Consider the following 21,027-nt stretch of genomic DNA (forward strand, 5'->3'; position numbering starts at 1 on the left):
TGCCATATTTTCTTGCAGTTCATGAGTTTTGACTGTGAATTCATACTTTTTGGAATTTTATCAATGGGGAGTTTTTGAGATTGAGTTAAAAGTAAATTCCTCCGCAGAGGAAATACATTTATCAGTTGCCTGATGACAAACCAACCTGGCACTTTAAATTCTCAACTAGGGGTGGTTTGGATCACCCAGGTATTGTCAATTCAGGTTGCAGACTTACTCAGGCGGGCATGTGGTTAAAAATTCTCAGGAGAGATTCCCCCCACCCCCCAACCCTTCTACCCAGTACTAGACTTGGAAATAGGCAGTTTCTTTTGTTGATTCCATTAAGATTTCAAAGAACCAGCTTTTGGTTTTCATTGCTTTTTCTCTATTGATTTCCTATTTTCGATCTCATTGATTTCTGCTCTTTTATTTTGGATTTACTTTTGCTCTTCTTTTTCTCGCTTCCCATGGTGGAAATGTAGATTATTGATTTTAGGTCTTTTGTCTTTTCTAATATATCCATTCAGTGCTATAAATTTCCCTCTAAGCAATGCTTTCACTGCACCCACAAATTTTGATAAGTGTTTTCATTTCAATTTAGTTCAAAATATTTTAAAATTTGAGATTTCCTCTTTGACCCATGTATTATTTAGAAGACTACTGTTTAATGTGCAAGTATTTTTAAATTTTCCAATTATTTTTCTGTTACTGATTTACATTTTGGTGTGAGAGCAGACACTTCATGATTTCTATTAAATCTGTTCAAGTGTTTTTTATGGTCCAGAATATGATCTGTCTTGGTGAGTGTTCTATGTGAGCTCCAAAAAAATGTGTATTTTAGTGTTGTTGAAGTAGTCTGTAGATGTCAATTAAATCCAGTTGATTGATGGTGTTGAACTCAACTATGTCCTTGAAAAGGTACCATAATTAAAGACTGAACAGAGAACAAAAAGAGCTGAGAATTAAAATAACAGAATTTTAGGGAATTCCCTGGTGGTCCAGCAGTTAAGACTCTGCTTCCACTAAAGAGGGCGCGGGTTCGATCCCCTACTGGGGAACTGAGATCCACATGCCACGTGGTGCAGCCAAAAAATACAACAGGATTTTAAGAACCGTTGCAGAGAAGAGCTGAAAGGTAAAAACCTCTCAGAAAATAGAACCAAAAGATAATATAGGAGAAGACAGAAGAAAATCAGAGGATTCAGTTCTATTCTCTCTGGAATTATCATTTATCAGACACTGGGCTTCATCAGGATTCCAGAGAGAACAGAGAAAATGGGAAGAAATCACTCAAGAAACACTTTTCTGGAATTGAAGGATGCAAGCCTCCACCCCGCAGCATAACAATAATGACACACGGTAATTGTCAGATATTTCAGAACCTCAGAGAAAAGTCAGAAGCAAAAGTGCCATGGAACCTCTTAACGGCATTACCAAAAATCAGAATACGACGGCACACTACCTTAAAAATGACTTCCTTACATAAAAATGACTTTCACCTTCAAATTTTCGACCCAAACTATCACATACATGTATGAACTGAATAAAATCTTCAGACAAATGGTGTCTTAAAATTTTTAACTCTAGTGAGTTTTTTTAAAAAGATTCTTTTAAAATTAATTATTTTTTGGCTGTGCTGGGTCTCTATTGCTGCGTGGCGTTTCCCTAGTTGGAGCGAGCAGGGGCTGCTCTCGAGTTGCAGTGCGCAGGCTTCTCACTGCGGTGGCTTCTCTTGCGGAACACAGGCTCTAGGGCATGCGGGATTCAGCACTTGCGCTTCGGGCTCTAGAGCGCAGGCTCAGTAGTTGTGGTGCGTGGGCTTAGTTGCTCTGTGGCATGTGGGATTCTCCCGGATCAGCGGTCAAACCCAGGTCTCCTGCATTTGCAGGCTGATTCTTTACCACTGAGCCACCAGGAAAGCCCAACTCTAGTGACTTTTTAGAGAAGGTACCCCTGGATGTGCTTCACCAGGTGAGGGGTAAAAGAACTACGAAAAAGGACACAGGGTCCAGGAATTAAGGAATCTGGCCCAGAACATGGCAAACAGAATTCCCAGAAGTGCTTCTGCAGTTCTAGTGAACAAACGGCGCTCCCTGAAGCAGGGGTGAAGGGACGCACCTGGAGGACCTGTCAGACCCGGTCGGAGAAGAGCCAGCAGTTGGTATACACAGAAAACTAAGCAAAGGAGAAAAAAACAGGGCAACTATTAACTCCATGAAAAATAATACACTAAAAGGTAATTTAATTACAGCCCCATTCTTGGCTCTGCAGTGGACAGTCACGTAGTAATCTAAATAGTGAATATGGATTTACCTAATTGGGGAGAAAAGGAGAGGGCAGGGTGCTGCCACAAGAGAGCTAAAGCCCCATCTATTATGACAGGGAGCCAACAAAGATTGTATAAGCATATTTAGAGAATAGCTAACAGAGAGGGAAATGATTGTAGCAGGGACACAGTACTGAGGAATGGGAAGAGGCTGTTTTCTTGTTATAAATTGCCTGATTCCATAGTACCCAGTGGGGCTTCTCTGGTCGCTCTTGTTATAAATTGCCTGATTCCATAGTACCCAGTGGGGCTTCTCTGGTCGCTCAGACAGTAAAGAATCTGCCCGCAGTGCGTGAGACCCAGATTCGATCCCTGCATCAGGAAGGTTCTCTGGAGGAGGAAATGGCAACCCACTCCAGTATTCTTGCCTGGACAATTCCATGGACAGAGGAACCTGGCAGACTACAGTCATGGGGTTGCAAAGAGTCAGACGTGACTGAGCGACTCTTAGTACAAATAGAGTACTAAGTAGGTACATGTTTTTTGACATTAAAAAAAGGCACCACTCTCCTCATCCTTAATGTCGTTTCTTAGAGCTCTAGCTAGCGAGGGCACTGGGATCATGCACTGCTTTCTACTTCGTACTGCTTTATTTACACTGTCCACATCATGCGGTTCATGTGTTTTTAAGTAATAGGTCCGTCTAGTCAAAGCTATGGTTTTTCCAATAGTCATGTATGGATGTGAGAGTTGGACCATAAAGAAGGCTGAGCGCCAAAGAATTGATGCTTTTGAACTGTGGTGCTGGAGAAGACTCTTAAGAGTCCCTTGGACAGCAAAGAGATCAAACCAGTCAATCCTAAAGGAAATCAGTCCTGATTATTCACTGGAAGGACTGATGCTGAAGCTGAAGCTCCAATACCTTGACCACCTGGTGTGAAGAATTGACTCGTTGGAAAAGACCCTGATGCTGGGAAAGATTGAAGGCGGGAGGAGAAGGGGATGACAGAGGACAAGATGGTTGGATGGCATCACCAACTCAATGGACCTGAGTTTGAGCAAGTTCTGGGAGATGGTGAAGGACAGGGAAGCCTGACGTGTTGCAGTCTATGGGGTTGCAGAGTCAGACACGACTGAGCGACTGAAAAACGACACAGTATCACATCATGTAAATTCATATTAGGGCTTGGGCCTCGGGATCATTTCTCCACTTGCATCATCATGGATAACTATGAGGAGACCCCGATTGAGACTTCTTCGTTCCGAGTTCACACAGTTCATCACTTCACAGGGGTGAAAGGGACTGTAAGGTCATCTGGCCTTGCCACAGTGACACAGCTCCAGTGACAAGGGGCTTGATACCTTCTGGGGCAGGGCCTTCCATCTCCGATGAGCTCTCTTGGAAGGTTGAAATCTTCAGGTTTGGTTGAAATCTGACTGACAGTGACGCTCCCTCTACCTGTCTTTCCATTTCCATACTGAACTTCCTCCTCATTCCCCCGAGCCTCAGTCAGCTCGATCAAGGAACCCCAGGCCACCCCGACCTAACTGGTCTGTTTGCGAGTGGCTGGACCGTGCAGACAGGAGGGGATGGCTCTTGCTTTGGTCCAGACCCCTTAATTCTCTTGACCTCGCCCCAAATGCTTTCCCTGTGGAGAGCGTGGATGTGGGCTGTCCCTCACCGCTTCCAGCCCAGAGGCTGTTGTCTAGCAGAATCCATCAATGTGGGGCCCTTGATCTCAAGAGCAAAAGTTCTGTGCTTATTCCTGCCAAGTATTCCCTTTCTGGAGCTGACTCCTGGTTTCTTTAGAGGGGCTGCCAAACTCTAGGATATTAGAGCAGAATCTAGTCAAACCGCCTCCTTTTACACTTGGGGAAATGGAAACACCAGAAACTTGGTTACTTCCCACAAGCCTGAGCTGTCTGCCAAGCCTAGGCTGTACCTGGTCAAAAGGCATAGGCCCTTCCTCAGCGAACAGGACTCCTGGCTTACAAATGGCTGAGGGCGGCCTTGGGTAGCGCTGACCCGAAAGACAGCTGGCAGGCCAGGCAGTCTAGCTAGGGCACTCCAGGAGGCACCAAGGGCCCAGACTGTGCGTCTCTGACCCCTAAGATCTTAACATGCACCTTCATTCAATCCCTGATTCAACTAAGGCCTACGCTTTTCCAGCAAATCTCACACATAATGGCCACTGCCCGGTGAACTTGCCACTCACCTGACTGATCTGGGCTCCAGGGCATAGAAGAGCATTTTGTTGGGCAGTTCTAGGCTTCTGCCTCCCAAGCCGCCTCCCCAGGACCCCAGAGACACCCCTCCTGTGTGCCCTGACCCCACCTCTGCTCTGTCAAGCTGAGCCTTCCTCTCCTCAGGCCCCTAGCTCCCTGCCCAGGCACTCTCTGCCCTCCTGCGCCAGCCTCTTCCTTGGCAATCTTCATGGAGCATCACAGGCCTGAGACCTTGGCTGAGCCCAAGACTTCAGAAAGGCCCCCTGTGGGAAGGCAGCTATTCCCGGGGCCCCTGAATAGAAAGAGGGGGAGATCAGAGCATGTGCTTTGCCTGCAAGCTGAGCTGGCAACAGCCAAGCCTCTGGCACCCCAGGGAGCAACAGGGGGCTCAGTCTCACCAAGAAAAGCCTCTGACTGTCCGGGGCCAGGCCCCCGCCAACTCTGCAGCAGCAGCAAAGGGACGTGCCCAAGGAGAGTGGCAGAGGAGAAGGTGGGGCCTATGCCCTCATCTCAGCGTAACTGCTGCAGAACTCTTCCTTTGGACCTGGGGATGCTTTCTGGGGGTAAGTGGGGACAAGAGCAGAGTGGCAGGAGCCCACAGGGCCAGCGCCTGGGTTTTCCTGAGGAGGAAGGAGCTCACTGACCTGTGCTGCGGGTCACCCGGTGGTCGGGGTAGTGAGAGAGGGGCGCGAGGAGAGGAGAGGGAGGCGGCAGCCCGGCGTGGTGCCGCACAGGAGCGAACCTGGGACTATGGACTCTGCCCAGCACAGTGGAGGCGGCTGGATTCTCCTGGTTCTGATTCCACTGGGGCTTTAACCCCAGCATGGGGTCAGTCAGCTGCCAGCCCCTCACTCATGGGCATGTTGATGTGGGCACTCAGCAGGGGTGTGCTCTGGCCTTCTCGAAGCACCAGCACCTACGGAGAAGGTGGCCATGGCAGTAGGGGGCATTCTGCCTCCCCCTCCGCTCCCCAAGAAGGCCAGCACGGCCTGGTCTGTACCGGCCCCAGTGTAGGGCTCGGCCCAAGGGGAGGGGAGCCTCTGCTGTGCAGATACCCAGCCCTTCTTGGCAGCCACCCGGGACCTTGTCCACACTCACTCACACTCTCCCCTGCACTAGTACCAACTGGCGACGTACCTTGATGATGTCTGAGATGCCCTTGTCACTAAGACTCTTCACAAAGGTCTCCAGGGGGTAGTTGAGCCCTGGCACCAGCAATGGGACCTAAGTTTGGGGACAAAGAGGTCAGGAAGTCAGCCCTCTTGCCAGCCAGTGTTGGGCAGATTTCAAAGCACTGTCACCCTGCTGTCCCAGCTGAACGTCATAGCCTGGCAGGGCGGGCAGGGGTGACGGGCCCGTTCAAGGGGCACACGGCTCAGTGGGGGAGTGAACGCCCCAGGGCTGCATGTGTGTCCATAATTAAAGGTAAACTTTTTTTCTTTTTGGCTGTGAGGCACAGCATGCTGGATTTTAGTTCCCTGGCCAGGGATCAAACCCTGCAGGGGAAGTGTGGAGTCTCAATCACTGGGCTGCCAGGCAAGTCCCTAAACCTCTTGACCTCCAACCAAGTCTAGGGCTATTTCTTCCACATACCAAAGTCCTTCTCGGTTTTTGGTCCTTCCAACTAAGGCTCAAATGTGGACCTGGGGAACACCAGGTGCTTCATTCTGGAAGGTTCTCCTTGGGGTCCTCATTCTTGTTGTGGGAGGGCTGGGCAGCAGGGCGGCTCTGGGACCCCCAGCACCAACGGGCTTCTGAGGGAGGCATAGGTGGGGCCCGGACTCTCACTGTTGTCCCAGCACCTTCCAAGTGCCGCCCTCAGACCCGCGCAGGCGGGGAGAAAAGCAGCTGGGGCAGCCAACCTTGGGGGCTCTCCTCAGGGCCCCTGCTGCGCCCTAGCCTGCCCTGTAGCTGCAGCCACTTGCCAGCCCCCTCACCTCTGACCTGTGGCCATCTGATCAGGCCCCACCCCACCCTTTGTCACGCCAGTACCTTGAAGAAGGCCCGGGGCAGAGCATAGAGCACCTCGTTGTACAGGAAGCAGACCACCAGCCCCAGGATGGGGCGGGCTGTTGATGTGTTCTGCAGGTGAAGGGTGAGCTTGAAGGTGGGGCCCAGGCCCTGGACCTGTGGAGAGGGCGAGGAGGGGAGAAAGCACTTAGGACCTCATGGGCTTGGGTGCTGAGAAGGTCGACCCCATCCCTGCCCGCCTGCTTCCTCATCCGCGTCCTCAAGTCACCCTCCTCCAACTGCTCTAAAGCATTGTCCATCAGAAGGCCCAGAGCTCAGAAACTTGGTTCCGTGGGTACAGAGTTGAGCAGCGGCCTCGGGAGGAGAAGGCGGGCGGGAGGCAGAGCTGGCCTGGGTGAGCAGGCCCGGCTCCCACCTGCGCCGCCCCGTGGCCCTGCCCGTCTTCAGGGCCTGGCTCGCCTCGACCGCAGGTCCTCTGGGGGCAGGGTGATTTCACTTTCTCCCTCTTCCACCCTGCACTCTGTAGCCTCTTCCTCTCTGGATCTCTCCACTGTCTTCAGGCAGAGAGACTAGAACCCCAACTGGATCAGACCGCACACCTCAGGGAGCCACTGAGAGCTGGCTGGAGGCCTGAGGACCTTGAGGTCAGGCATGTCTAAGGGCTCCTCGTCCTCCTCGTGCCTGTGTAGGTCCTGGGACAGCCCCATCCCTGCACCAGGCAGTCCGATCTCCTCGGGCTGCCGGCAGTTACTGAAGTGAACAGACTCCTGAAGAGTCCCTCCAGGCTCCTGGGAAGAAATGTCCCAAAGTGATGACCTGGGGGCCAGGTCCCACGTCTGGGGGCTTGTCTGAGGTCCCACGTGGAACGAGGGGGCTGGAGAGTGTGCCTGCTCTGCGGCCAGCTGAGGGGAAGAGGCGGCACAGGTGAGAGAAGGCGAGAGCACCCACGGAGGTCTTGGTCCCTGAGTCTGTGGGCAGGTGACCAGGGGCATGGGCCTAGTTGCCTTGGAACCGGCTCTGGCCTGAGGGGTTCCTGCCCACCCCTGACCTCTGCCCCTCTGGCCCTGAGGTGGCCTGACCACCCCCTACCCTGAGAGCTCACCACAGCGTGCAGCTTGAGCGGCTCCCGGGCCGTCAGAGACACGGGGCTCAGGCTGGACTCAAGGGCCTGCACGTAGGCACGGGCCGCCCGGAGGCGCAGCAGGTAGAGGTCTGCCTGGAAGGTCCGGTGCATGGCTGAGGGGAGGGACACGAGGGGCTGATGGTGAGGCGGGAGGTGGGCAGCGCGGGGAGGAGGCTCCCACTTGGGCTGCCGTGGGGAGAGGGTGAGAGGAAGGCACGGTGAGCAGAGGCTGGGAGCGTGCAACAGGAGGCCGAGGTCCCACAGCCAGCCTCTGGATGCTGTGGACCACTCCCTGCCCCTCTGCCCGGCTTCTCCCACCACCCGGCCGCCCGCGCAGTCTTGGCCTCCTTTGTTGGCTCCTGGTTGAACCCAGGCAGGGCCCTGTGCCTTTACCCAGGCCTCTGCCAAAATCGCCCTTCCCTGTCCCTGTCTGTAATCATCTTTTAGAGTCAAATCCAATGTCATCTCTCTCTAAAGCCTTTGCCAGGCTCCCGGGCAAACACATTCTCTTGTGCGCCTCAAAAGCACATGAACAGAGACTTCCGCACCTGTCATGCAATGTGAAGTTAGCAAGGTCTACTGAGCTCTTTGGGTAGGGACTGGCCTAATCCAAGGCACTTGACACAAGGCCTGGCATAATCATAGGTACTGAACGAACAAAAGAGCACGAAAAATTAAACAGGAAAAGGAAGAACCTTGCTCAAATTCTACTGCTCTTACGAGAATTCCTGCACCTAGAAGCGGCTGCTCCCTCCTCTGAACTCGAAGGGCAGCTGCAGCACCTTCTACCTTGAGCTCTAGTTCTTTTTTGGCAGGGTGTACCTCGTAGGCTGTCTCTGGGCGTCTAGAGGCATGAGACCTGCCTGGTTCGCCCAGGTCTCCTCCTACTGCTCAGGGCACCCAGGTGGCATTCAGCCAGTTGCTGCTGCTTTGGACCAATTGAGGAGGAGGAGGGGAGGGACTCGGCCTGAGCCTTACCGGTGCCAGCTTCCCGCTCTCGCAGTGTCTGGTCCACGTACAGCCGGGTCTTCCGGGGCACGTTGAGTTTTATGGCCTGGCTTGGTGGGGGGCCAGCCTCACCACCCGCCTCGGCAAACACCGCTGTGCGCTTGAGGATCTTGATGATCAGGCCACCACCTAGGAAAGGAGACAGACGGCATATGTGTCCTCCCCAGGCCCACCCGACAGTCCCGTTCTTTCTCCCCAGTCTGCCTCATGTTGATCCTCTTCTGTCTTCTTGTTGAGACTGTGGGTCTCTGAAAGGAATGAAGTGTGTCCTGCCAGTAATGCGTTCATTCATTTAGCAGTTATTTAGTTGCTTGGGCAAGCCACTGGCTTGCGGGATCTTAGTTCCCTGACCAGGGATCAAACCTGGGTCGCCCGCAGTGGAAGCATGGAGTTCTAACCACTGGACCGCCAGGAGAGTTCCTAGCAGTTATTTACTGACTATTTTGATGTTCCTGGCATTGTGGCAGATACTGGGGTGAATTGGAGACACAGCCAGGGCCTGGCCCCAGGTAGTGACATCAAACTGCTAATGAGCTGTCCCCAGTGAAGACCCAGCCCCAGACGGGATGGTGTCTGCAGGCAGGCCTTGCTTCCCAAACCCAGGCCCACCTGTGTTCCACATGCACCTCTTCCTTCCCAGGGTCCGGCCTGTCCCACAGACTCCCACCTCTAAAACCCTCACCAGGCCTGACCCCCTTACCTAGTGTAGTCATGATAAGGGTGTTATCCTCCCGCCCATAGCGGCCAAAGCAAAGGCTGGTCACTGCCTCCTATGGTGGAAACACCAGAGTTTAGTTGGGAAAAGATCTCAGTGAAGAGAACAGGACTGGGAGGAGCGGGGACAAGGGTGGCAGACCCCACATATGATGTACGAGGTGAGATGTGAGGTGAGGCCGGGGGCTATGCTGCCTCTGAAATATTTCCTGTATTTCTAATCCCCCACCCCGCCCCCTGCTCAGTCATGGCCATAGTTCCAGACTGAACATCACTGGCCTCTGAGTTCAGCTTTCTAACATGTCTCCCAGCCGTCTTTCTCCCCAGTCTGTCCTTCAAACAGCTGCTTCCGTTGCTTTTCAAAATACAAATATGACCATGTCTATTCTTGGCTGAAAAACCTCCAATGGTTTTTGCTCTCCTTGTTTACACATTCAAGGCCTTCCATATCTGACTCCAACCTGCCTTTTCTCTTTGTCCTTTCCCCAACTTGTACACCACACCGCCTGCCCTCCCGAGAGCCTGTGGTCCAAACCAGCTGCTTTCAAATTTTATATTGCGACATATGACACTTTACACATATGTACACATGAAAGTTTCACACATGATACACTGTGAACTTTTTTCTGGTTCTGATACTGGTTCATTAAATCGATCTGATGACTCAAAACTCTGTTTGAAAAACTCTGGTCCAAATTCATCAAACTACCTGGATTCCTTTATCAAGAACACTCATGCCTCTCAGCCACTATTCATGTTATCTCCAGTCTGGAATATTGCACCTTCATTTATCCACTCCATTTCTCAAAGCAAACTGCTTCGAGGACCAGCTGAATTGTCATTTGCTCTGTGAAATGGCTCCTGAGTTCCATCCCTATGTATCTCTCACTGACCCCCGCCTCCATCCCCAGTCACTATAGTCTGTCTCTGTGCTTTTTCTGGGCTTTGGTCTGCTTTAGTCTGTCTTGTATTTGAATCAGCTGTGTTTCCGGCTGGCTCGCACCTTAGGCTGCAAGTCCCTCGACAATAAGGATTCGGTCATTGTATTATCCTTTCAATACAGTGAGTTGTGCATATGAGATACTCAATGAACGTTTTCAAAATACATCAAAAGTTAAGGGTGACAGGGGGAGTGGGATCAGGAGAGGCAGTGAGTGAGCCCCAAAGGTGGGAGCGGGGCAGGGAGGAGTCAGCAGCTCACCGGCGTGCGGATGACGTTGAGCAGGACCTTGTCATGGTAAATGCGGACCTCTTCGTTGGCCAGCGCAGCCATGACGGCCTGCAGGCCCCGGAAGCGCTGCTCCAGGAGGTTCATGGCCAGGATGGCTGCAGGCATCTGCACTGTCCACAGCCTCTTACCCTGGGAGGGAACAGCTAAGTGTCTGCTGGGGGCTCAGCGCTGAGAAGGGGAAAGAAGAGGTGGCTGGAGTTGCTGGGAAGGGAATGCCAGAAGGGCTTGCCTGCTGAGGGGGACTGAGGAGACGCGGGTGGAAGGCTTTGGGGGTGCTTGCCATGCGATCACACCTTGTAGGTGAAGCCGTGCAGGCTGTCTTGGTTGCTGCCCACCACCAGGACTTTGTGTACACCGACAAGCCCCACAGGCTGGGCGCCCAGCTCGATGCAGTACTTGGGACGCTTGGAATCTCTGTGGAATGAAGACACACACTCCTAGCCCCAGGGCTTCCCTGGTGGCTCATATCGTAAAAAATCTGCTTGCAATGCAGGAGACTCAGGTTCTATCCCTGGGTTGGGAAGATCCCCAGGAGGAGGGCATTGCAACCCACTCCAGTACTCTTGCCTGGAGGGCTACAGTCCATGGGATCGCAGAGTAACTGAGCGACTAATGCTCACTCACTCACTCACTCCCAGCCCAGAAACCTTCTCTCCTGCCCTGGCTGACCCTCCTCTTTCCAGGCCCCACAGATGATTCTGGGAGCAGCCTTGGCCCACAAGCAGAGGACCCAGGAACGAGTTCCACCTCTAGGACTTAGTAGCTGCATGACCTTGGATAACAGAATGTGTATTTTCCCTCCTGGTCTTCCTCCCAACTTCACTATGGTGATCTGTGTGATAACTTGGCATTAACCAGTTTACAGCGAGTGTAGCTCAGGTGACAAAGTAATGGACTGAGATTCCATTTAATATAATAGTTTAGTAATTTATCAGAAAAGCAAGAGGAGTTTGCTCTGTGTGGATGCAGAGTTTTCAGTTTCCTGGCAAGTGAATCTTATTTCCCTTATCCATAAAGACTCTGGCCCACCTTTCTTAAGTCTAAGCCAGAGACATCGCCCATCTGAAGACTCATCTGAAGAGGTTTCCGTTGCTCTCTGGGCCTAATCCCAATCTACCCTCTGAAATGGACATGGATCATGTCATTCATCGCATCTTCTGAGTCAAACCCCATAATGGTTTTCCATTCCCCTGCAGATGAAACCCAGAATCTTCACCATGTCCTACTAGGTCCTGTGTGAGTCGACCTGATCTCTATGTCATCTCTTGCCACCAAGCTCAAGTGGCACATGCCAATGCCTTTCCCACCGAGTTCGCTTACGTGCTCTCTGCCTGTAACTCTTGCTCCACTTTTTTGAACTGGATCCTTCTTAACCTTCAAGTAATCTCTTCAAACAGGCATTTGCTGATCACCCTGACCCTCTTTTATCCCTCACTGAGCCAGTACTTTTCCTCCATAGCACGTATCCAATTTGTAATATAATCTTGGTCTTAATATGTCTTCCCACAAGGGTAGGGACTATGTATTTTGTTCATCAATATATCCCCAATACCTCATGCAATGCTTAATTCATAGCAGGTACTCAAAAACATTTCTTGAATTAAAAGAATGACTGTTAAGAAACATCCAACTAATGCATAAGGACATTTCCCGCAGCTATAAAAGCAGCAGAACAGATAGGAAAGGCCGCTTCTGTCTAACAGCGGGCCACGCTGCTCGTGTCGCAGCCGCCCAGCCGAGGCTCTCACTTTGCCGGGCCCCACGGGACAAGCCCCCAGACAGCCCTTACGCTCCAGGGCTCTGCCTCCTATGAAGTTCTGGGCTCTTTCCAGTCCCACATTCTCGCTCCAAAGCCCTGCTCATCTTGCCAGCCCTCGAAACCACTAGGTTTCTGAGATGTTCCTTCTGACCCTAGAGAGCTCGGATGTGGCTACCTTCTCAGTATATAGATGCTCCCGTTGCGGCAGGCAGCGGCAAGACGGAACTCCACATCAAACTGGCCAGAAGCCTCCAGGAAGACAGGGACACTGGGGAGGCTCATCTGCAGAGAGACTCAAACACCCCGGTTTCTCTGGAGCCCCAGCCCCTCCCTGACCTGACGCCACTCCTCTAAGTGCCCCTCTCGTCACTCACACCCTCCTGGGCACAGTTTAAAACAAACAGTTTCTCTGGAGGGGAACAGGTAGCAAAACCTTTAAGTCTACTTTAGGAATGCATGTAAGGAGGTATTTAGATAAGCACACAAAGATGTTTGGCAAGGAAGCCTGCTGTGGTGGCGGTTAATGATAGCAAGAAACTGAAAATAACTTAAACATACAATTGGCAACAGGGTAAAGAAATTACAGAATATTTATATAATTGATGTTAATCAGCCTCTGCAAAGGCTGACATGGTTTAATATGGACATGGAAAGATACTGATGAGCTACTGCTGCTTGAAAACAGCAGGTTTCAGGATCCTACAGCATGGGCTGTTTTTATACAAAAAAGAAAAAAATATTGAAAGTTATATACCTGTGTCTAAATATGAAAATGTCTACAAGGACTTGTGCCAAAACTTTCACAGAAGACATGCATGAGTCGTAGGATTTGGGGTTGTCTGTCTTCTTTATGCCCGTCTACATTTTACAACTGTCTACAATGAACAGGTATCACCAACTATCAGAACTAACTAACTGGGGCAGGAGATTTGGGGAAGGGGAGGGCATGGAGCCTGTGCCTTGGGTGTGCACAGGGCCAGGCCCACACTGACCTTGGCCAGGATGGTGAAGGCCTCTGGGTCTAGCACCAGGAGCTCCTTGTTCTCAGTGCCCAGCACCAGACAGGACACAGCGTCCTCGTCAGCCAGGTTCTTCTTTAAGGTGGTCATGGTGGTGATGACTGTCTGCAGAAGGACTCCAGGGTCACCCAGGAGATCCCCTCACACCATCTCTCACCCCAGCTCCTCCCAGGACGCCCCAGAAAGAAAGAGGGCAAAGGAAGAAGAGGAGTCTTAGAGTTGTGACAGAAGATTTATCTACAAAAGTGTTGATTGCAGCAAACCTAATTTCCTAACAAAAGAGGATTCTCTAAGTCAATTATAAACTGTCTGTATGATCAAAAACCATATGGTCATTTACCAAAATCAGATTTTAAAAGAAGATTCAATGACAGGGAGAATGTTTCTAATGTATTAAGAGAAAATACAGATTAAAAGTTACATTAGTATTATCCCAGTTTAAAAAACATATATATGAATAAAAAGAACCGTGGAAAGCTAAACCTTTAAATACAAACACTGGTTATCTCTGGACAATGACAGGGTTTAATTTCTTCATTGGGCTTTTCTGCAGTTACAGTGGGCATATGTTCTTCTTCTAATTGTGACTGGAGAGAAAACAAGAGAGGAGATGATCCCCTTTTAAGGAATTTCTCCTGTGGAAATAATTTAGCGGGACTAAAATGTTTCTCTGGATAAAGCTGTTCACTGAGTGACTATCTTTAAGATAAAAAAAAGAGGAATCCTCAAAGCCTAGAGGAAGGAGAAAAGTTACAGAAATGTGGATGCTAGTGGCTCCCAACCAGGTAGCCACGATGCACACCTGGGGAGACGGCCTCCCCCACACTGCATCTTTTAAGCAATACTTAACTCACTTCCTGATTTTAAAAGTACTCAGAGATAGTGACAATTGTGGATCTGGGCTGCTGATCAGCAGGAGAGAACAGTGTTTCTCAGGGAATGATCTACAGCTAGCCAAACATGGAGGCATGTGTTGGTCAACGTGTTCAGCTCAAATGTCCTCTATAGCAAGTGGGTGGTTCCTATGTGGCTTTCTGAAATGCAGGGACAGCTCTGAAAGCCCATCCCTGGACAAGGCTCAGCCCCCAAGGTCAGGAACCACTGGAGCTCATCAATGAGTAGGTCTATCAATAAAGTCATTAAAATCCTAACTAAGAAAAATATGAAGTGAATAAAAAGAAGACACTTCTTGACCAATGATCTGCACCGAATAGTTAAATTATGAATGAATAACGAATCATCAATGAAATGATCAAGGGGCCACTAAAAATGGAGTTCTTCAAGACTAATGCTCAAGATACAATGTTATGTGCTCAAGGGAAGCAGGATATAAAAGCCTATTTATGAACAAAATGTATCAAAATGGTAAGAGTACTCTGAGTAGTAAGAGTATAGTCACTTGTATTTCTCCTTTGTATTTCTATTTTCAAAATTTTCCCTAATGAAAATATTTTACCTTTACCACCAAAATGATAAAAGTTACATAAGTTACATAACTGTATCTATCAACTCAAAGCTGTCACTGCTAACTGAAATGGAGAAGCCCTGCAGACTACATAGGCGGCATAGGCTGGAAGGGAAACGGCAAAGTAAAACTAGTCAGGTTTGGCTTTATATGGTCTGTTTAAAAAACTGTATTTTTTACAGGGAAATGAGAGGGGGCAGTACCTGCCGCCTGATGGACTTGGACTTGTGCTGGTTCACAAACGCCTCCATTTCACTCAGCTCCAGCGGCAGAAACCTGGACACACACAGTAGGGGCATCTGTGCGCCCGGGGCCTGCCTGCCCTCCAAGGCCACTCCGCAGCCTCTCCCCCTGCCCTCCCAGGGAGCTTCTGGAGCCCTGGCCGTCCAGAGGGCCCTTACCTGAGTGACTGTACAGACAAAGGCACCTCTGCCTTCTCCCTGTAAGGAGAGGGACCATCCCAGCAGGTTGAGTTGAGACACAGGTCCAGTGTGGGGGGAGGAGGGTGTCAGACAGTGGGCTCTGGGATGAAGGAGTAGGAACTGGGGAGTGAGGGAGGCACATGAAGGGGACAGTGGGCTCTCACCTGATGCCCTCCAGCATCTCCTTCAGGGTCAAGGGGTCAATCTGGTCCTGTGCCACCACGGGAAGAAGGTAGAGCCTGTGAGCTCCAGAGCCAGGCAGGGAATGAGGCCCACCTGCAGCGGCCACCTCTGCCTTCTTGCTCTCATCCCCCATGCCACTTACCTCTTTGGCCTGATTCCAAAGGTCTTGTTCCAGGGGGTTTGTAGGCAGCAAGGGCAGGCTGAACTTGAAGTAGGGCTTGAGATTCTTATACACATACACACAAGGGCCTGATGCGATTGCCAGTGCTGGAGTCCGGGGCTCGTGTGACGCCATGAGGAAGCTGACCGCAGCGGCTGGCAGGTCGGGCAGCGGCTTCTGGCTCACCACTGTGTGTCCTTTAAGCACCTTCAGGCGGGGCTGCCGCCCATCTGGGCCAAGGTCTCCCATGGCCAGCTGCAGAGACAGGCTGCTGATTCCAGGCTTAGGGGCTAAAGACACCCCTACTGCCCCTCTTCCTGGGCTTAGCTTTTGGCTGGTGCACATCCGTATATACTCAGAGTGTACCACAGGTGGGTGGGAGGAGGGCAAAGGCTTTGCAAGCTGTGTGACCTTGGGAAAAATGATTTCCTGAGCCAGTTTTCCCACCTGCAAAATGGGAATACCTACCACATGACAGGGGCTTCCCAAGTCGTGCTAGTAGTTAAAAAAAATTAAATAAACCTGCCCGCCAATGCAGGAGACCAAAAAGACTCAGGCTCAATCCCTGCTGGGTCAGGAAGATCCCCTGGAGGAGGGCATGGCAACCCACTCCAGTATTCATGCCTGGAGAATTCCATGGACAGAGGACCCTGACAGGCTAGTCCATGGGGTCGCACAGAGTTGGACACAACTATAGCAACTTAACACGCACCCGTGCACACTGCAGGACACTTGTAGTGCAAGTCAAAGGAGACAGTGAACCACAGAGCCTAGTGAGGAACAGGGGGCAGCTGATACTTTCAGTATTTGTTCAGTAAATGTTTCTTCAGGGCCTGCTCCATGCCAGACCCTGTTCTACACACTGGGACAATGACTGAGGTCACTGGGGGGCCTGAAACTCATATGTGGGCTCTGAGGCCTGGCTTCCAAACAGGAAAGGAGCAGAACCAAGTGCAGAGAGTGGGAAGTGTGCAGAACCAAGTGCACAGAGTGGGACGTGCAACCCACAAAGGAGACGTGCAACCCACAAAGGAGAACCAAGCTCTTGTATTTCCACCCTCCAAGCCACTGCAGCTGCCATGCAAGCCCATTCTCCTGAGTGAAGCCTGCAAGGCCCCTCTGATCTGGATCCCAACAGGTTTTCTATCACTTCCCCATCCATGCTATGCTCCAGCCAGAATGCAGGCTGCCACTGAATGCCTGGGTTCTGAGCATGCTCAGTGTGCCAGAAGCCACACCACTAACTTCATGTTCTTTTATTTAATCTGAGCAACAACCTGTGAGGTAGATAAAATTATTAGTGCCAATTCACAAATGAGGAAACTATAAGGCTTAGAGATGTTAGGTCAAAGTCACACAGCTAGTAGGTGGTACAGTTAGGTCTTGAACCCAGGTCTGTCTGAATCCAAAGCCAGTGGTCTTGGGACCTCCCTGGAAGTCCAGTGTTTAAGACTCTGCCTTCCAATGCAGGGGGCACGGGTTTGATTCCTGGTTGGGGAACTAGGGTCCCACATGCCACAGGGTACAGCCAAAAATTAAAAAAACAAAGCTAGTGGTTTTAACTACTATTTTATATTGGCCTCAACTTTCTAATGTTCAATTTCAGTTCAGTTCAGTCGCTCAGTCGTGTCCGACTCTTTGTGACCCCATGAACCACAGCACACCAAGCTTCCCTATCCATCACCAACTCCCGGAGTACACCCAAAGCCATGTCCATTGAGTTGGTGATGCCATCCAACCATCTCATCCTCTGCCATCCCCTTCTCCTCCTGCCCTCAATCTTTCCAGCATCAGGGTCTTTTCCAATGAGTCAGCTCTTCACATCAGGTGGCCAAAGTATTGGAGTTTCAGCTTCAACATCAGTCCTTCTAATGAACACCCAGGACTGATCTCCTTTAGGATGAACTGGTTGGATCTCCTCGTAGTCCAAGGGACTCTCAAGAGTCTTCTCCAACACCACAGTTCGAAAGCAATCTCCTCTCTGCAAATACGCTGTGAGTTTGCAAGCGTCTCTGCCTCTGTCTGTGCAGTTCCCTCTACCTGATGCCCTCCCCTCTTCCGTGCCTTCTTGACACACTTCATTCATCCTTCAGCACAGTTCACGTACCACTGCCTCCTCCTGCCTCCAGTTTAGGGCAGAGGAGCCTGGCAGGCTGCAGCCCCTAGGGCTGCAAAGAGTCAGACACAACTGAGCAGCTAAGCACATGCGGTCTGTGATTTCTCTACCCGTCACTGCTGTCAACCCAGCACCAAGGATACACCAGGTGTTCAGTCAACACTGTGGATGAATCAAGGACAGTATCCGTATTTCCTTCTGACTATGGACTGATTCATTTCTCAAGTTAGTGTCTGCACAACAATTTACACACAGTAGAGGTTCACTGTGTGTGTCAGTAGCTTAGTTGTGTCCGCCTCTTTGCAACCCCATGGACTGTACCCCGTCAGGCTTCTCTGTCCATGGGATTCTCCAGGCAAGAATACTGGCGTGGACTGCCATTCCCTTAACCAAGGGGTTCACTGTATGCTTGCTAAATTGTTGAATGCTCTATGGACAGGGATTTGGGGGCCAAAGCCAGGAATCTTACTGCACTGTCCAAGCAGGATATCACTCCTTTCTAGCTGCCATCATAACATATCCATTGTAGGTTCACTGCCCTTGGTGAGGGCTGAGCTGTAATGGAACATGTGATGGGGAATTTAACAGGCCCAGGTCTGCCACCTTTTACAAACTCGGTAAACTCAGCCTTTTGGAATCTATTTTCCCACTAACAAAATGGAGATAAACAGTATCTATGTATGTGAAAATGCCTCAAAGAGGGTCTAGTCCAGAAATGATTACTCAATATATGTTAACTTCCTTTCTTCTAGATCAATAATTTCTAAACCTTTAAAAAAATCTGTGCCTTTAAAATTTTTTATTTCTTTACTTATCTTTATATTTTTATCTTAATTTTAATCTTTTTATTATGAAAAACTTCAGTCATATACAAAACTAGAGACTCATATAACAAACCCCCAAATAGTCATCATCCAGCTTCAAGATGATCAGCTCACGGCTAACCTTAAAATGCATACCCTTTTGATAAACATAAAACTCTCAGTCTCCTCCCTTCTAAATTCCCTCCAGATTCTAACGCCCCAACCCCAACCATGGGATGCACCCTTCCAGCGAAGAATTAACGTCAACAAAATGAAAAGGCTTTGTCTTAGTATAATCTCCAGCAGCATTTTGTTTAGCTGTACTTTCTGCAGTCTGTCATATGAAATCAACAGGTTCTCTCCACTTCCACGTTAAAAATAAAGTGTAACACTAAACGTGCTTTTTCAAAGTGCACATGAATTCCAGATTACGTTGAGCTTCTTTGGAACTATCAGGAAACCTCACTTCTGGGGTGACAGGCTTACCTTGTACTCCCCGTCCCCGTGAAAATCGGCCAGCGCTGGAAAACATAAAAAGGGCCATAAACCAGGGTCTCAGCATCCTAGAAGCTTAACTCTATGACCATCTGACACCCCGGTCTCCCCAGAACCAGGGTTCCTGGTCCCAGAGACTCACCCAGGCAGGCGGAAAAGGTGTGGATGTTCGCCATGGAATCGCTGAGTGAGTCCAGCCATTTAGAATTGGCCTCACTGCTGGGAGAAGAGAGACAGAGTTGGGGGACGGGGGCGAGGGCGGAGCAGATGATGAATTCCAAGGGAAGGAAGAACATTTTGCGGGAACTGGTTTCTGGGAATGAGGTATGTAGGGAGCTCTGAACTAGGGGTACAGAGTCTGGGTCCAAGTTCCGGCTCCCCCACCGCAGCGCTCGAGTCACCCACACACACCCATTCACTCCCTGGGTCTCAGTTTCCCTATGTGATCTTTAAAGGACTGCCAGCGCTGCTGAGACTTGCAGGAGCCCAGATCCCAGGGACCGGGGCACCTTCTTTACATATGTAGGAAAAGGGGTCTCAAGGATCGCAGCCTTCACCTCTCGCCTTTGCCGCCGTCTGAATCCGACGAAGACGTAGCAGCCATCTTCCCAGGCGTCACCCTGGCAACCGGCTGGGGCCAGCCGCCGCGCAGTGCCCAAAAGCTTCCGGGTTGGGGGGAAGCTCGCGTGTCAAGGTTCCGGGCGCTCAACTTTCCGGCCCGGGACAGAGAGACTCCTGAGCAAGTTGCGCTGGTCCTTGCCGGGGTTTCTACCAGCTGAGATGCAATCCCTCGTTCCGACTTTTATAATTTATCTCTGATTCTTCCCATCAGGAGCTTCTAGGCCCTGCACCTCTGGCTCAGCCACGGGCCCCTCGAGCTTTGAGGCCTGGAGAAGTGCCCTTCTCCGGTTTATCAACAGCAAAACTAACTCGTCCGCTCATCCTCACGGTTACCTGGGTGGAAAAGGGTCCGCGTCCTTTCTTCCCTGCTTACTCTCGAGGTCTAGGATAGAGAAACAAAACCCAAAGTTTAAGGGATTAACTCCTGGGCTTCCCTGGTGGCTCAGTGGTAAAGAAGCCATCTGTCTGCCAATGAAGGAAACACCTGTTCCGTTTAGAAAAAGATCTGGTCTGGGAAGATCCCACATGCCACAGAGCAACTGTGTCGGCCAAAACTTCTGACTCTGCCCCTCTGTGGCAAGTATTGAAGCCCCAGTCCTAGAGCCTGTACTCCAGCAGCCAAAAATAAATTAAAAGGAAAAAAGACAGATTAAATTCTAGGATTGAGGTGTTCCAATTTTTTTTGTTGTTGCTGTTCAGTCACTCAGTCCTGTCCAACTCTTTGCGACCCCACAGACTACAGTAAGCCAGGCTTCCCTGTCCTTCACTATCTGCCGGAGTTTGCTCAAACTCATGTCCATTGAATCAGTGATGCCATCCAACTATCTCATCCTCTGTTGCCCCCTTCTCCTCCTGCTTTCAATCTTTCCCAGCATCAGAGTCTTTTCTAATGAGTCGGCATTTCACATCAGGTGGCCAAAGTAATGGAGCTTCAGCTTCAGCACCAGTCCTTTCAATGAATATTTGGGATTGATTTCCTTAAGGAATGACTGGTTTGATCTCCTTGCTGTCCAAGGAATTCTCAAGAGTCTTCTCCGACACCACTATCGGAAAGCATCGGTTTTTCAGGTCTTAGCCTTCTTTATGGTCCAACTCTCGCATCCATACATGACTACTGGAAAAACCATAAGTGAAGTCACTTCAGTCATGTCCGACTCTGTGCGACCCCATAGACGGCAGCCCAACAGGCTCCCCCGTCCCTGGGATTCTCCAGGCAAGAACACTGGAGTGGGTTGCCATTTCCTTCTCCAATGCGTGAAAGTGAAAAGTGAAAGTGAAGTCGCTCAATCGTGTGCGACTCTCCGAGACCCCATGGACTGCAGCCTTCCAGGCTCCTCCATCCATGGGATTTTCCAGGCAAGACACACGTGCCTCAGTTGACTGAGGAAGCAGCAGGTAACTCCAAGGGAAGAAGGCTGAGACCTGCACTCCACGGAGTCTGGCAGCTCACCTCCTCCTACAGG

General features: G+C 50.5%; 1 protein-coding gene across 3 annotated transcripts; it reads right to left on the minus strand.

Annotated features, from left to right (window-relative positions):
* Positions 1-648: 648 nt before the first annotated feature.
* On the minus strand, positions 649-20,528 carry BBS1 (Bardet-Biedl syndrome 1). 3 transcript variants are annotated; one of them, XR_008714519.1, is made up of 18 exons: positions 19,501-20,528; positions 19,086-19,162; positions 18,935-18,969; positions 15,512-15,784; positions 15,351-15,397; positions 15,166-15,204; positions 14,968-15,040; positions 13,273-13,404; positions 12,456-12,562; positions 10,815-10,935; positions 10,492-10,650; positions 9,277-9,346; positions 8,547-8,705; positions 7,548-7,681; positions 6,467-6,601; positions 5,612-5,698; positions 5,217-5,390; positions 649-2,157 (listed from the first exon to the last, which is right to left on the minus strand). XR_008714519.1 is itself a non-coding variant. In XM_055580733.1 (17 exons), the coding sequence occupies exons 1-17, from the start codon at positions 19,545-19,547 to the stop codon at positions 5,304-5,306; spliced, it is 1,779 nt and encodes a 592-aa protein (XP_055436708.1). In that variant the 5' UTR covers positions 19,548-20,528; the 3' UTR covers positions 2,244-5,303. The 3 variants fall into 3 exon arrangements, 2 of the variants coding, with proteins under 2 accessions (XP_055436708.1, XP_055436707.1); XM_055580733.1 differs by lacking the exon at positions 649-2,157 and having other exon boundaries at positions 2,244-5,390; positions 19,086-19,159; XM_055580732.1 differs by lacking the exon at positions 649-2,157 and having other exon boundaries at positions 2,244-5,390.
* Between the last annotated feature and the right edge of the window lie 499 nt (positions 20,529-21,027).

Source organism: Bubalus kerabau, chromosome 5 (assembly GCF_029407905.1).
Source record: "Bubalus kerabau isolate K-KA32 ecotype Philippines breed swamp buffalo chromosome 5, PCC_UOA_SB_1v2, whole genome shotgun sequence".
Lineage (NCBI taxonomy): Eukaryota > Metazoa > Chordata > Mammalia > Artiodactyla > Bovidae > Bubalus > Bubalus kerabau.

Bases quoted from the DNA above. Each gene is read 5' to 3' on its own strand.
- BBS1 (XM_055580732.1), bottom strand. From the start codon at position 19,547: ATGGCTGCTACGTCTTCGTCGGATTCAGACGGCGGCAAAGGCGAGAG. The intron at 15,041-15,165 runs GTAAGGGCCCTC...GTGTGTGTCCAG, and splicing joins TTGTCTGTACAGTCACTCAG to GTTTCTGCCGCTGGAGCTGA. The intron at 10,936-12,455 runs GTAGCCACATCC...TTCATTCCACAG, and splicing joins AGCATCTATATACTGAGAAG to AGATTCCAAGCGTCCCAAGT.